At 40.1% G+C, this 16,963-nt stretch overlaps 1 protein-coding gene across 2 annotated transcripts in view; it reads right to left on the bottom strand.

Moving 5' to 3' along the window:
* Positions 1-3,801: 3,801 nt before the first annotated feature.
* The window catches only part of cgnl1 (cingulin-like 1), a 42,672-nt gene continuing 29,510 nt past the window's right edge, over positions 3,802-16,963 (bottom strand). For both annotated transcript variants that reach the window (XM_061670632.1, XM_061670630.1), the window contains exons 12-19: positions 15,964-16,134; positions 13,752-13,913; positions 13,043-13,132; positions 8,168-8,251; positions 7,871-7,995; positions 6,422-6,530; positions 6,183-6,346; positions 3,802-4,807 (exon numbers count right to left, since the gene is read on the bottom strand). In XM_061670632.1, the coding sequence (XP_061526616.1) occupies positions 4,654-4,807; positions 6,183-6,346; positions 6,422-6,530; positions 7,871-7,995; positions 8,168-8,251; positions 13,043-13,132; positions 13,752-13,913; positions 15,964-16,134 (1,059 nt within the window). In that variant the 3' untranslated portion in view covers positions 3,802-4,653. The remainder of the gene's footprint in view (positions 4,808-6,182; positions 6,347-6,421; positions 6,531-7,870; positions 7,996-8,167; positions 8,252-13,042; positions 13,133-13,751; positions 13,914-15,963; positions 16,135-16,963) is intronic.

The following is a 16,963-nucleotide window of genomic DNA, read 5'->3' as shown; positions in this document are numbered from 1 at the left end:
AACATATTAGTTACTAGTAAGACAGAAGAAATACTTTCCGACTTTATCGGGCCGAGTCATGAATATGAACAATTATGCAAAAAAAACGAGGCTTCAAGTTGCTCATTGCGACTACTAGTTAAAGTTTACTGATAAACTAAACATCGAAATAAAGAGAATCACACTTTCACATAACTTTGCGTTACACGAAAGTCTGCGAGCTTAATGCTAACGCTCAATGCAAAACGGCATAGACAGGCTAAAGAAAGTGCTAGCATCGATGTTACGGTGTTATAGCAGTTTAGGTAACAGATATTTGACCACAAACAGTGCAGCAACACATGTGGACAAACACTATACCAATGCTCACAGTCATATATCCTTTTATCCTCTGCGGAAAATGACAAATATTACTTCAGCGTACTGGGCAGTCGTGATGGTCGTCTTCATTTCTATCCATGTGTGCACATTATACTGCCCCCTGGTGGCCAAGGCGCACACGCCATAAGGAGCCGCACAACACTCACTGTTTGTCGTTACCATCGTGAATCAGGATCCCATGTCATTTTTTTATTTTTTTTTTATTTTTTTTGACTGGACCCCAACAATAACAGGCAATAATACTTGAACCTAAACCTACGTGACGATGATACCAGTAAGACGTGCGTATTGTTCTACTTTCTAGAATCAGAATCAGAATCAGAATCAGAATCATCTTTATTAAGGTGTCGTTGCTACGTGCCTGCTACAAAAATAAATAAGAGCAACACAAGGATGAGTGGTGACAATTCAAATAGTGACACTGCGCCTCAGAAAGCGGAACTTAACACAAGCCGCCAATCGGAGATATTTCGAACGCCACAACAAATTCACTTGTGTGTTACTTCTCGAAGACTGTGAAGCAAAGGCGTTAGTATACTGGACACGTCGTAAGGTACTCCGTCATTCCATGGGCATTATTGTGTTTTGTAAAGTCAGCATTTTATCGCGCAGCTCTGACTAATAACGTCCAAATAAACAAGCGACACAAGCCTCGGGCGCAGCGGTGAACGTGTTCGCGCGGCAGGAACAACCTGCTTTCATATTTCTTGTGTTCACAATCACTGCCATGTGACTTCACTTCCCTGACATGCAAGTCACAAGGTCGGAGGTCACAGGGACACAATTATCTGTACACGCACATTAAATCCATCAATGAAAAACAGGTGGATGGTCACATTGGTTTAAGCCTGTTTACCTTGATCTTGATGTCGTATGACTATTATTATTTTTTATTTCTGTGCAATACATTTTAATTGGATTATTATTGAAGTATTCTTTTAATTTTTATTTTTATTTGAAATCCAAGTGCAGTGTTAATGTTTACACTACATAATGTTACAGTGGCTTACAATTAAGGATGGGCGAATACCGATACAGGTACCGATATCGGGCAGATACCGGCCTTTTTTTTTAAGCCAGATTCGAACCCAGAACTTCCAACTAATATCAGTGTGTTGCGCTTACTTTTTTTTGTCGTTGTTTTTTTTTTTTTTACCTTTTGCTTGGTTAAAAAAAAATATATATATATATTATTTTCACAATCATGCGATTTTTTATTTTTTTTAATTAATTTATTTATTTTTAATATTCACACATTTGTACATTTGCTCTTGTTCGTGCTTGTGTGAGTGGGTAGCTATGTGCACAGTCTGGAGCCGGTGCCCCCAAAACAATAAACATGTACAAAAACTTTCACTTGAACAACAACAACAACAACAAAAATGTTCTCCAGAATTTTATGATTAAAAAACCTTTTGAAATTGCCTTGTTAGTCTCTCAAGGAGGCAGTGCGCATCCTTGCCGCCGGGAGGCAGCACGGCACTGTAGTCAACCTCGGCCAAACAGTGAAACCAATTGCTCTTACTACGATATTGCTTCTCAGTCAGCACCAGTCAGTACTGTTCTGATGTCTGACAACATCCACGAGGGCCTGCACAACCTGTATTGTTGTGTACAGACAGGAAGCTTGTCACTGCTCTAACACTGTCCTCACTATTTAGACAAATCAGTGCACTAGGGGGGGGACACACACACACACACTTTGCTTGTAAGACAGTTGCTCTCTTCGTGCGCCCTCATCATTCTACTAGTGCACTGAATGGTCTTACTAGTGAGGAAAAAAAGTACAACTGCATGGACCTTAAGATGGATATATTTGATATCGAATATGTGGGTCATTTTCATATAATTTGATCAATAACGGTAAAGACACTTGAAAAAAAATCGAATTTGCCTTATTATTTTTTTTAAATAGATAAGATATAGATAAGAGCTCCAATGGCTTTGCACAGTAACTTGTCAGCAGATTCAATAAGGCTAAAGTGGCTCAAGCACGAGTAGGAATCCCAAGAATGATCACCTTGTTATGGAGCACGACACTCCAAAGGTCAACCTGTTTGTTTTACACTGGGGTCGCATCCATTCACCTGCACCCTCTCGGGAAAAAATGGATTGTCTTATCATGGATTTTGGGATAGAAACACCTGCGCAGAAAGCCATGGCAGAGTTTTATTGTCTTAACCCCCCTAAAACTGATGTTCAGTCCCCCTAAAATACAATGAGGTTTCCCAAAAAGGGATAATTGACATCGCCTCAAAATGATGGCACCAAGGTGGGACTAAGAGGGGCCGTCAAATAATAAATAATAATAAATAGTAACATAATTCATGACTATCAAAATGCTCTCATATAAAGTGGGTACGGGAACTATTCAGACCCCCTTAAATTTCTCCCTTTTTGTTATATTGCAGCCATTTGCTAAAATCATTTAAGTTATTTTATTTCCTTATTAATGTACACACAGCACTGCATATTATCAGAAAAAAACAGAGAGATCGTTTCAGTTGTGTGAGAGCATTTAAGTAGTGTATAGAGCGTTTCAGTAGTATGTGAGAGGGTTTCAGTACTGAGATGTAGTGGTTTGTTGTGGTTTAATTGCAGGAAGTTTTGGTTCATCCTATTCTTTTTTGAAGACAGTGACACAGCACTTCGATTGAACTGTGCATAGCTATGATAGTCAACATTAAGCTTCTGAAGAATTTGACCTTAGGGTAGCATATACAGGCTGGACAGAAGGAGTCCAAGAATTGACCCTTGAGGGACTCCATTATGTCATTGCCTTTCGATGAGATTGAAAACTTCCAATGGTTACGAAATAACTTCTTTCTTCCAGGTTGGACCAGAACTTTCAAGGACTGTTCTATTTAGTCCTACCCACGTTTACAACCTGTTTAACAGAACGTTAAAATCTACTGTATCAAACACCAAACTGAGATCCAACACAAGAATTGACACCTTTCCTGAGTCCGTGTTCAACCTTATATCATTTAGCACTTTGATAAGACATGATTCTGCACTGTGATGAGCTCGTAAACCTGATTGACATTTGTCAAAAAGTCCATTTAAGATCAAGAAATTGCTGAGTTGATTGTAAAACACTTTCTCTTTCACACAGTAGTGTGTGTGACCAAAAGATTTCAGGACTGTTCCTAAAAGTTTCAGTCGTGTATATAGAGTATGTATCGTGTTAGTTGTGTGTGTTACTGTTTTAGTAGTTTGTGTAAGAGCGTTTCAGTAGTGTGTATGAGTGTTTCAGTAGTGTGTGAGTGTTTTAGCTGTGTGCAAGTGAAAAAATTAATCCAGAAACCAAATAATAAAGAGATCATGAAGACTTGGTGTTGACACAGCTGGAGAGGTGTAATCAGGGTGGGGCAATTGTTAAATGTACACTCAAACCTTATACTATATGGAAAGTTGAGACAATAACAGGAGACACGCACGTACGATAAGACGGAAGCAAGTTTATTGAAGTCACAGCCGAACGTACAGTATGAAGGACATACTGTGCGTGCACAAAGAGGTAGTGGCAGGAATTAGCTTTCAATCCATTTTGCAGCCCATTCGTTAATTAAAGGGAGTGCAAATAATTACAGTGACGCAACACTTTGATTGTCAGTTTATCACATTCCATCAGGAAAATTCAGAGGATGTTACAACTGTTCCAAAAACAACCCATTTGGACCAAAAAAAAAAAAAAAAAGAATTGTAAAGCAGTTAATGATTTGCTCGTTGCACTGATTAAAAGGCAGTTAAGGTTGATATTTCAGCAATCGTGTACTGGGAGTAAATAAAGACGTCAGTAGATGTATTGAGACTGATATAAAAACCATATTAAAAAACAGGTGTGTACAAAGTCCCACATTTATTGTTCCCTAAAAACCTCATCAAAGCCAGGATTTGTTTTGTTCATATAGACAGGAATAAATACCAAAAAAAGTCAATCTTTGCTCATTAAAAATACATTTCATTTAAATGAACGGTGTAAAACCAAGAATCAGATAGTGAGACATTTGATAGGGTTATAAAAATAGTGTCATGCAGAGGCAGTCATGTGCCACGCATTCAAGTTGAGTAACGATGTTCTGGCAACACGTAATTCAGAATGTGGAAATAAAAATGAACTAAAAAGTATTTACACATCTCTCTTAAAATGACCTCCGAGCTGCTCAACTAATACTGAAGCAATTCCATGATATCCTGCTCCCAAATGGAAGAATGTGTCGTTTCAGAGCAGTCATTTGGCGCAAGAGCGACGTTAAGCGTTGTAGTTTTTCATTCCGAGGTGTTTTCCCCCTACAAGCTGAAGGTGGACAGGAGGTTGTCCTGACTGGAGGAGCGCTTGTAGCTGGAAGTGGAGCTGAAGTACGTCTCGCCGTCAGTGCTGATGTCGTCGTCGTCGTCGTCGTCATCCAGATTGTTGAGCAGTGGCGCAGAGGTGCTCTTACGCCTGGGATGGAAACAAATATTTGGTATATGTCAGGGGTGGGCAAACCTTCGTGCCACGTTTCATTTTTAAAATAGACAAACACGCCAGGTCATTTGTAGATGAGAGTAAAAAAAATAAAATAACAAAAATCAATTCACTAAAATTAAATTGTGAGTTAAAATGGTTACATTAAATATGTAAAGGTGAAATCTTTTTTTTCTAAATAGATTAATGCATCCCGCGACCCTGAACAGGATAAGCGGTATTGAGAATGGATGGATGGCTAAATTAATACAATACATGCATTTATATATGTATAATAAATGTATGCATATATATATATTTATTGATCTATGGTATATACAAAATAATACATTTTAATAAAGTAATTGATAATTTTCAAATTGTATTTATTTAATAATTAATACATTATTTAAAAAATAAACAATGTACCTATATTTATATTAAAATAATACATTTCAATAAATTACATTTGAATTTTAAAATTGTATTTATAATTAAGCAATTAGGATTAAATATATATTATGATAAAGCAATTTCATTCTAATTAATTCATTATTCATTTGATGAACTTAACTTTTCAATGTATGATAATAGATAAGTAATTGACAGCCCAACTGAAAAATGGTCATAATTGCCTTTATTAGTAGTTTAAACCGCAACTATATATATATATATATATATATATATATATATATATATATATATATATATATATATATATAACTACGATCACAAAACAATTTATTACTAACACATTTCAATTTAATGGCTTACAATATTTGAGTGCTATTTTCATTTGGGGAGGGCTACAAATGGATTAATGGCATTTCCATTAATTTCAGTGAAGAAACATGATGAGTGTTTGGCGTTATGAGAGTGGTCACAGAACAAATTACCCACCACTGTAAGTGACTTTGCAAATAAGCAAATATGGAAAATAAATAATGGTGGCCACACAAAATGTTGACGTTTTGAGCCTATTTTGGAGATTTTCACTTAGGGGTGTACTCACTTTTGTGGCCAGTGGTTTAGACATTAAGGCTGTTTGTTGTGTTATATTGAGGAGACAGGAAATTTACACCGTTATCTAAGGTGACTTCTTCAAATTGCAGAAACGTGTCACTTCTTCAGTGTAAAATATAATCAAATATTAAAAAAAATGTGAACAGTGTACTCACATATGTGAGATACTATGTCATGTAGTAGTTATTGTCAAGGAAGAAAGGTTAGGTTACTGTCGCAACAAGACATTATTTAAATGCTCAGTCGTGTGGTTTCAATAGTAATAAAGAGCAGCGGCCAAAGCAAATCAAAGGTAAAATGTCCAAGCCTTATTTGCTGATTGTTGTTTTTCCTCGCCGGGCGTCTTTACCTCATCTCATTGCGCAGAGACTTGATCTGACTCTGCAGCTGCTCGTTGGTTTCTTGTTGCTCGTCCAAGTCCCTCTGCAACTTCTTCTTGCTGTGCTCCAGTCTGTCGATCTCCTCCTCAGCCTCGTCCATCTGCCTCTTCAGGGCCTTCAGGCGCAGGTTCAACTACAGCGCACACGCGCGCAGGTTAAAGTGGCGTCGGGTTTGTCGGACTCGAGAGGTCCAGCGGGTTTTACATACTTGGTCCTTTTGATCCTGCATGGTGTGGTGTTCTTCCTCCACTTGCATCATCACCTCTTTAACCTTCCTCTCCAGCCTGCGGTTGGACAATTGCAAGTTGGCTCGTTCCCTGAAAGACATTACTGACATTTTAACATCCCACTGCATGATTTCCTAAGTCTTGACACAGACTTAAAACTGGGTAAATGTGAGGGAACCATTATATGCATTTATACATTAAAATTTTCAGTGAACCTTTTACTGCAAATTAGAACATCGGCTCCAAATATCGGTTATCTGCGTCATTGACAACTAATGAACGGTATCGGCACTGAAAAAAACATAACTGTCTTTCTCCAATGAATTTCACAGACAAGCTGGTCGAACAAAAACCCCGTACTCAACACAAAGATGAATGTCCACAGCAGTGAATGAGTTAATAACAGGCTGCTGCTGCTGCTGAGAGCATGTAGTACAGCCAATCAATTAACAGAGACATAGCGTAATTTCTCGTGTATAATGCGCATTTCCCCCCCCCCCCCCTCAAAAAATGTAAAAAATCAATGGTGCCCATTATACATAGGTATAGGGGAAAATAAAAAAAAACTTTCCCATTGTATAAATGTATGCCGCCATCTAGAGGTTATGAAAATGCAGTACACGTTCATTTCAATACGCCACCACCACCTAGAGGTTATGAGAAAGCGCCACCTAGAGGCTATGAAAAAGGTGTAGCCTACACTTTCATTCCAAAACGAGAGGGGTACGTATGACTGCATATGTACAGTTGTGCTCCTAAGTTTACATACCCTGGCAGAATTTGTGGAATATTGTTTTATTTAATTTTTTTAATACGACTGATGACTGAACAACAACCATCATTAATTTATTTATGGTTATGTTTTGTTTGATGATAATGCTTTTCTGAAATGCTTGACACTTTAATTTGAATCCCATTAAAATAAAACTAAATGTGTTTCACCTGGCTCTTCCTGTTTTCTTTGAAGAATTGTACCCATCTTACAAATTCTGCCTGGGTAATCAAACATATGAGCACAACTGTGAGTTTTCTCATTCATTAAATAAAAGTAGGGCTGTGAATTTCAAAATAAGAGCGAGTAAATAAAAACAAAGTATTACGTGTTCAAATAAAGTGCTTAACGTAAGAATAATTCTTTTTTTTTTTTTTTAAAAACTACCAAAATACAGATAACACTTCATGTTTTGATCATTTTGGTAGAAGCAAAATCATGCATTGTAAAAATGCATTATACATAGGTAGAAGTGTTTTCCAGAATTTTGAGGTCAACTTTTGGGCTGCGTATCATACACGGGTGCGCATTATACACGAGAAATTACGGTATCCAATTATGAACAATGTGATCCTCACTTTGAAAACATTAAACAACATTCCTACTTCCATCCTTATAATCACCTCTTCTCCACTCCCACTTTGTACTTTGACCTCACCTTTCCTCTCCCTCCAGACGTTCCTCCAGCTCACAAATGCGATCCTCCAGTTGTGCAACCTGGCCCACTTTGCTGGACTTCTGCGAGTCCTCCAAGTCAGCCAGTTTGTTCTTCAGGTCTTTGCTCTGCGGAGACCACACAGAGTAACATGAGACCGCATGCATGTGCTCACAGAGAGGAACTGGATGTGGGAGTTGATGTAATAAGTTGAAGATGATGATGAAGAGACACATTATAGATGAGGGTGGTCCACTGATACTTGGGACTGGGCTTCCATTCACACAGGAGGGTGTGTACCTGTCTCTCAAGAGCCATCTTGTCACACTCGGCGTCCTGCCGGCCAGCCCTCTCCTGCATGAGTTCATTCCTCATCTGGTCCACCTGTCAAGCCCAGACACGGTCACGGCTTCACAATTACTGTGACACACTGTCTGCACAAACCTGAGACAATCGAGACCTTGTTGTGAAAGCGGAGAGGCGCTGCGGTGAATTGGTGGGCTGGATTGTCTGGTTTTGCCGCATTGTAATTTTCGTGGAGACCTTCAATGTCAGCTTTTACAGCCCTTGTATCTATTTTTTCTTTTGCTTGCAAGTCAAATAAGAAAATTGTACGAACGACAGCTTGTATCTCAAAGTAAATCCCATCACTCATATCTCAAGGCACCACTGTATACGTTTTTATCCCTCCCAAATGCTTTAAACATTTAAAATGATTAAAACACACTTTTAAAAGTATACCTTCACATCTGTTTTGACTGTCCAAAGGGAGTCTCGCATAACATCACTTTGAGGAAACAAGCCAGTGCTTGCTTCAAGCTGCTAGTCATTCCCAGTTGAAATTTACCATAAAACCGACCCATAAAAGAAAAGACAATCAAACTTTGTATATTTAGACACCAAAATGTTCAACCAAACCATATATTAATGAATGTCTGCTAGCTTTACGCTAACATACGATGCAAAACGTGATAAGACGGGCTAGCAAAAACAACTACTGCTTTAACAGACACAGAGCAGCAACACATACAAACAGCGCATAGAACAATACCCACAGGCATAAATGTGTATTCTCTCTGCTCTGTGGGAACAACAACAACTATTACTGGAGCATAGTTGGGGGACCTTCTGTGCCTCTTCATCTTGCTCTTAATTAAAAGCTTCACCTTTTCCAGTAGACCTCAGTGCTGCTTGGCATGCGGCACAACATGGTGCTACACTGGAGTCGCAATATACATACATATATATGTATATATACTTGACCTAAAACAGGAAAAGTTTAGCGTGATTTTATGTCAGAAAGGGGAAAAAATAAGCATGACTGTAAATGTGTCCAAAACGTCTTCGGAAGATGAAGAATTAAGATGAAACGTGAACTACGATATGGGATGACCATTGATTGTGACATCATGACCACAAGGACGACACTACATTCTCAGCGAGGTCAGTTCAAAGCAAAGCGAGTACGAAAAGCGATCGATTCGGCTGCAAAGCTTTTTTTTTTTTTTTTTTCCTTTGACGGGAGCACAGACTTGGTGATATTTTATGCCAATTAACGGGTGACAGTGGGCCGCTGTGATGAGCGATGGACCCTATAAAGCGGCGCACGCAGCGCGGCGCTTGAGGGAGCTGAATCAGCAGAGTGGAACATGCGGTGAAACTAATCAGCTTTGTGAGAGCCGGCGGGAGAGGAGAAGGGGAGATTACTCTCATTTAGACAGGAGGGGAGCACCTGGTGCCAGGAGAGACGCAGGTGTTCCTCCTGCTGCCTCATAGCCATACACCCCGCACACCGCTACACACGCCCACTACGCCCCTATGAGCGGGTGTGTTTGTACGGCCGGCCATTTGACCATTTATTCCATATCCTGATCAGGTACTACTATGCGCTTTGGAATCAATGCTCAAATGGCCATGAAGCCCTCAGAGCAATTATTCCTTATCCTACTACTACTGTGCTGACTACTGAATGAAAACTAGCGCGCTGTGAAAAAAAAATACACAAACGGCTTTGTGGAAAAGATGTTTGAACATTTATTCGATTACAGTTCAAATCAAGCCTAAGATCAATGTACTAGTACATGATTCGTCTTTACTAGTAGTAGAACTAGAGCATACAAGTAGGACAAAACTGTGCACTAGTTGACATCTGTGTGTTACAAGTGAAGTGTTAGATGTTAACTAGTATATTTTTATAATGTCACTCGCCGTACTAGTAGCAAGCAGCTGTCAACGTTCCATAAAGGGATTTGGGCATTTATTCGACATCCTTGATATCCAGCTTAAGGTCCATGTACTAGTACGCTCTGTGACCCCACAAGAAAATCCAGCACGTCAGTAGAATGACTAGGCCGCACTAGTAGAACAACTGCCTCAGTAGGTTTTTTTTTTCCCACTAGTGCATGAGATGTTTGCACACTGGTACGACAGTGAGGCAAAACTGTCTTCCTAGTAATGTTTTTTCCATTACTGTGTGACATTTCTGCAGACTAGTAGGACAACTTTGGCATATTAGTAGGACAACTACATGTTACTAGTGAAGCAAAGGTGCACGAATTGACTTTTAGTTGAAGCGCTAGACTTTAGAACTGTAGAATTTTAGAATGTTGCAAGAATGCACGCAGTTAAGTCGTGCAGAGTTTTGTCTCACTAGAGATACAGTATGTAGTTGTCCTACTAGTATGCCAATGTGGTCCTATTAGTGCATACTAGTACATGGACCCTGAGCTGGATATCAAAGTTATGGAATAAACTGTCATGTGCAGTCATGCAGGCAAACACTGTGAGCACTCAACCTCTTGAACTGAAAGCTCAAGAGTTGCCATGACAACCGACCTGAACCAAAGCTACTCCTTTGTTTTCTGCCAAGATTTTTTCCCCCAAGTTTAAGGAGATTTGAAGTCACCACTAGACTACACAAAATCTCTCCCAAAAATGAGACCCACATCGGTTGCTGTAAAAACGTGTGAATCTAAATCAGTATTTGAATTTTACCATCCACGAGACCAGACCGAATGGGTGATGTGTTACGCAACATGATGGCCTTGAGTTAGTTGAACACAGTTCAAGTGCTTTGATCAATCAACATATTTTCGACAATGATCAGTGGACGTGACAGAGGAATGCAGAGTGCAGTGCATTCAATAGCTAAATTTGCAATAAATGTAGTTGTATGAGTCATAGTTAGGTTTTTCGATTACAAAAGAGTGTCCTGTTTATTACAGAGCTGTTTCTCACTTTTTCAGTATATTCTCATTAACTCCGTAAATTCCCTTTTACAGGTGCATCTCAATAAATTTGAACATAGAGGAAAATAATATTCATGTCAGTAGTTCCATTCAAAAAGTGAAACTCATACATGTATAAAATAGTTCATATTATAGTGATTTTTATGATTTTGTGCTTACAGCTAATGAAACCCCCAAATTAACCATCTCAAAAAAAATGATTTAATAATATTTGTAATTTTTTTAATAGCCCTGCATAATATTGTCCATCCATTTTCTGAGCCGCTTCTCCTCACTAGGGTCGCGGGGGTGCTGGAGCCTATCCCAGCTGTCATCGGGCAGGAAGCGGGGTACACCCTGAACTGGTTGCCAGCCAATCGCAGGGCACATAGAAACAAACAACCATTCGCACTCACAGTCATGCCTACGGGCAATTTAGATTCTCCAATTCATGCATAATATTGTATTTTGTAAAAACATACATTAATTACATTATTAAATAGAATGTAAAGAAATAAGTACTTTTGCCACATTTTTCAATTTATCAAATATTATGCTGCGCCTTCTGGTGTGTGTGGCTTGGCCACCTGGAGGCAGTATGATACAGACAATGCCTGTCCCAGCGCCGCCATAAGGCACAGTAATTTTAGTCGCTCTTCGCAGAAGATAAAGAATATGGGCCTGCGAGTACTGTTGTATTATCTGACTACACGTGTTGCTCCCCTGTTTGACAGTAAACTTCAACTGGGAGTGACAATAAACAACTTGAAGCCTCTTTTGAAGATTTATTATTTATTTTTTTTACAGAATTTTTATCTGCCAAACTGCTGCTTGTTAATTGAGTTGAGTAACAGACCTCTGCCACCATACAGCGTTCGCATCTTAAAATTTTTACTCGCAAGTCAAAACAAACAAATCGGCCTAACGTATCTCAACGCACCACTGTTGTTTTAATTCACACAGTCTGGGAGGAAACAATGTGCTTATTATTGTAGTTTGTGGAGGCTTAGAACTGCACTTCATCTTACTAAGAACATTCTGGTTACCTTAATTAGCTGCAAGAGCTGAGCGAAATATTATAAATCTAAAAAAAAAAACATAGAGCTGGCACGGTGAAAGACTGGTTAGCACATCTGTCTCACAGTTCAGGGGCCGGGGTTCCAATTCCGGCCTGCCTGTGTGGAGTTTGCATGTTCCCCCCGTGCCTGGGTGAGTTTTCTCCAGGCATTCCGGTTTCCTCCCACATCCCAAAAACATGCGTGGTAGGTTGATTGAAGACTCTAAATTGCCTGTAGGTGTGAATGTGTGCGCGAATGGTTGTTTGTGTCTCTGTGCCCTGCGATTGCTTGGATAGGCTCCAGCAGCCCTTGACCCTAGAGAGGATAAGCAGTAAAGGAAATGGATGGATGGATGGAAAAAAAATAGAGTAAGCATATTCTCCGTTTGAGTAGATTGTCCCACATTCCCAAAATTATAACTATTATTTTTCTCGAATTTAGTCATGAAACATGATAATCACCATTATTCTCAGGATGAAAAGGAACCAAATAACTTCCAAGTGAACTCTGCAACCTGGCCCTGCCTGCATATTTTGACTTTAATGGTCCTTTGCGACTGGCAGAATGCCAAACTCATACGTTACACAAGACCAGCTTACAACGCAACAGCCTCCACAGTTAGACCGCCTAAGTGTGTGTGTGCATGTGTGTGTGTTTGCGTACAAAAAAGAACGACTCAACACGCTCAGCTTCTCAATGGCTGACATGTTGCTGTCATTCACATATTAGTGGCTGCAGACGTGATGTTAGTGGGAGGATGACATCTGGATCTCATTTACAGGCTTAAATGGAACAGACGCAGCTGTGTGAACTAACAAGAACATGGACAGCAGGTCACTGACCCAGGTGAGCGCTGATAATGAATGTGTTCAATGTATCCGTGTGTGTACCTGCTCCCTTCCTCGGTCTAGCCTGTCCATCAGCTGGTCTCCATTCTGACGCTCCTCATCCAAGTCCAATTCTAGCTGGGCAACTCTGTCCTGAAGAACAAGTCACATCCATGATCAAGCAATGTACGGTATCTCACAAAAGTGAGTACGAACCTGTACATTGTTGCAAATTATTTTATCTTATTATGTCTCTTCGACAAAACCGAAGAAATTGCACTTTGCTACAATGTAAAGTTGTCAGTGTACAGCTTGTATGACATTGTAAATTTACTGTCCCCTTAAAATAACTCAACAGACGGCCATTATTTTTCTTAACCACTTAGACGCAACAAAAGTGAGTCCACCTCGAAGTGTAAAGTGTCCAAATTGACCCCAAAGTGTCAATATTTTCCAGCACTGGGTGATGCCATTTTTTCGAGAAACTACACACCAAATGTTGACCCTCTGGGCAAAATTCTGATATTTTCACTTAGTGGTGCACTCACTTTTGCTGCATCTAGTTACTTTAATCAGACAGTAAATGTACACTGTTATAAAAGCTGTACACTGACTACTTTACATTGCAGAAGAGTGTCATTTATTCAGTGTTGTCCAATGAAAAGGTACATTATATACGAAAATGTGAGGGATGTACTTTTGCAAGCTGTTTTTTTTGTGTGTGTGTGTGTGTGTGTATCAATTTGTGATCAATTCAACAGGTGTACTGTACCTCCATGAGTTTGAACTGCCGAGCCCTATCATCCTTCGAGTGGGTGGAGGTTTGCACCGCCGCCTCCAGTTCATTAACCTTTTCCACCAACAACTTCTCGCTGAGCACAGCCTCGTCTCGCTCCTGCCGGCACCGACGCAGGTCCTCCTCCCGGTCTGACAGCTACAAGCAAGGACATCAAAAAAAAAATAAAAATAATTAAAAGTGAAGTCCTCCTCTGATATGAGAGTAAATGCTGAGATGTTGCAAAATTGAAATGGGAAATGCAAGAATGAAGTCATAAACTTGTGAAAAGAAGACGGAAAAAGGCTGCTTGTAATTTTAGCATTTATCTGCCAAGTTCACATTGGTGGAGACTGTTGGGGCATCACGGAGCAGCTGGAAAAGCACACTCAGGGGAGCTGAAGGAAGGAGGATGTGAATCCAGCCAGCACAGCTTTCACAACAATGATATCACAACCTCGGAAGTTCTCTCTTACTTCCTGTGCGGCAGATGAACAACGACGCATCAGCTTGGAGGTAGGAAAAGAAAAAGGAAGGCCTGGATGCTGACCTCACCCACGAGGAGCATCCATATAAACTTGAAGACAAGGCTCCCCCCTCCCTGAGGTGGAGACATGCTTTTTCTTCCAGCAGCAAACAATCATAGTATTTCAGACTAATCATCGTAGATCTCTCCCTTTGCGGACATTCATAAACTGCCCTGTTGCTAATGAAAAGTGCTAATCCTAGTTGTCAATTTGCTCAATCTAATATGGAAAGCTGTTATAGCATTTATTCAAGATCAGTGGCGGTTTCTGGGACGTCCATTATGTGTGGCCGCACAGGGCTGCAGTGCTGTAAATCATTGTTGTTTGTATGGGGAATTTGCGCCCCCAATAGGGACGCTCCATCCCTCAGTTAAGTTAACGTGTAAAGGCCTCCTTATACTTCTGGGCTCGTGCGGGCGCCGGCTTCTGGATCGATTCTCCAAAATAATTAAACACATTATCTGGTCATCTAAGTCCATTTGTTCTAGCAGGCACTGATTCACGGTCGCCATTGTTGTTGCTTTGTTCCTTGGAAGTAAAAACGGCTACCGGAATTTGCCATAAAATGCAGCGGAAACTCCGCCCTGTGGTGTCCTAGCCAATACCAGCCGTAGCGACATCCCCGACCGACTTGGAGGAGAACTGCAGCACATTTTCAAAACAGCGTGCGTCAGTTGCGCTCGAGTATAAAGGCAAACTCCACGCGGGATAGCCGCAGTGACGCCAGCGCGGTCGCCACCCGCGCGAGTGTAATGAAGCCTTTACAGAATGAATGTGAACCTCAGGGCTAAGTCACGAACAATATTTTAAAGTGTTTTAAAGGACCAATTTTAAAGATTCAGATCAGTCAAACATTTGTAGCTAAAACAAATACAACTACTATGGGGAAACAACAACTATGATAGCAATAAACATATAAATTCAAACCCAAAATGTTGTTAGACATGATGGGAAGTCCATTCTCAAATGGGAAGTCCATTCTCAACTCCTCATAACGCTAGTAAGACAATTCAGCACATTTGTTCTACTAGTGAGCTGAAGTGTCTTAATAGCGAGGACAAGGCGCGTACTAGTACATGTCCTTACACTGAATATCGAATAAATGCTCAAACAGCTTTTCATGGTCTTAAATTGTGGTCAATTACAGTATATTCCTCTCAGTAGTTTATTGCATAAATGCCTCACATTAAATGACCTTGTTCAAGATACAGCCATTGCATATATCATTTCATTGAAATGTAAAACTGAATTTAGAGAGATGTATATTCATTGTATGATTCGACCTGGAAATAAAAAACAAATAAACAGAGACTAAACAGTCACTGTAATGTTCAACTGCCCTTCCTCGTTATGTAAATATTTGATTAACACAAAAAAGATTAGAAGGCCAATGCCCTTACTAACAATAATTATTCACATTCACCAATTTATTGTCCGAACAAAAAAATTCCTGACATTCCTACTTGCGCGACAAGAATGAATTAGTCAAGTGCAAACAGTGCATTGTGATATAGGGATGTTAAGTTATGGCACAGCAGCCACCCATGATGCTGACAGCATGTATCCGTCTCGATGAGTCACAACAACGGCTCATATGTTGTTCTGCATGACAGCACAGTTGGCCTGTTTAACGCCCCTTTGGCCTTGATTTGACAATAAACAGCACAGATCAAGAAGTGTACCTCCTCCTGCAGCGTTTGGGCTGCCAGCAAGTACTTGTCAAGCTCATGGCCTCGCTCCTTAAGGAGCTTCTGCAGGTCCGTCAGCTCCCGCCGGTTCTTTTCCTTGTAAATGTCAATCTGCGCCTGGAGCTCCCGTGTAGATGACTGGGACGCGTCCACGATGTCGTTCATCTGAGGGCACAGAGGGCAGAGAACAGGTCAAATTAAGTTGACCTGTAAATGTTAGGTCCATCCTGAAATTTCACCCTCAACACATTTTAGCATCATAAATGCTCCGTCAAACCTTTACAGAACACTGCGACACATAGCGCCACACTAATTCCCATCTGCATGAATTTCACTAAGAACTGAGTTGCACTTTTTTAATTTATAGTAGTGTCAAGCAGGGGTTAGAGTTAAAAAATAGGGTTTCAAGGCATGTGCTAGTTTTTCAAAGTAGGGTTTCAACACAAGGGTAGGATTTCAAAGTAAGGCTTCAAAATAGTGTTTCAAGTCAGGGGTAGGATGTACAGTATAAGTAGGGCTTTAAATCAGGGGTAGCGTTTTAAAGTAGGGCTTTAAAAAACAGTTTCAAGCAAGGATTTAGGGTTCAAAGTACGGTTTCTATCCAGGGTTCTGGTTTCAAAGTTGGGCCTCTAGCAGTGTTTCTAGCCTCGGTTAGGGTTTGTAGATCAGGTTTCAGATTAGGACTTTAAACAAAGGTTAAGGTTTGAAATCAGGGATTCAAGACCAGTGTTAGTGTTTCAAGCGTGGCTGTGGGTTTGTGCACGTTGACCTGGCAGTGAGACCCTAAAAGGGGCGGAGAGACCCTTCATTCCTTTCATCTATAAGTACATTTGAAAAGTCAAAGGCAGGTGTTTGATATGTTACAGTGCAGAGAGATACAGTAGGTAGGGAACAATAAGGTCCAAATGCACTTAGTAAAAGGAACAAAGAATAAAAAGGACAATTGCTAATATGAGGAAGTTACATATTATGTTCTCATTGTACTACGGCAATA

This window comes from Phycodurus eques, chromosome 2 (assembly GCF_024500275.1).
Source record: "Phycodurus eques isolate BA_2022a chromosome 2, UOR_Pequ_1.1, whole genome shotgun sequence".
In the NCBI taxonomy this organism is placed as follows: Eukaryota; Metazoa; Chordata; class Actinopteri; order Syngnathiformes; family Syngnathidae; genus Phycodurus; species Phycodurus eques.
This window is presented reverse-complemented; position numbering and strand designations above follow the sequence as displayed.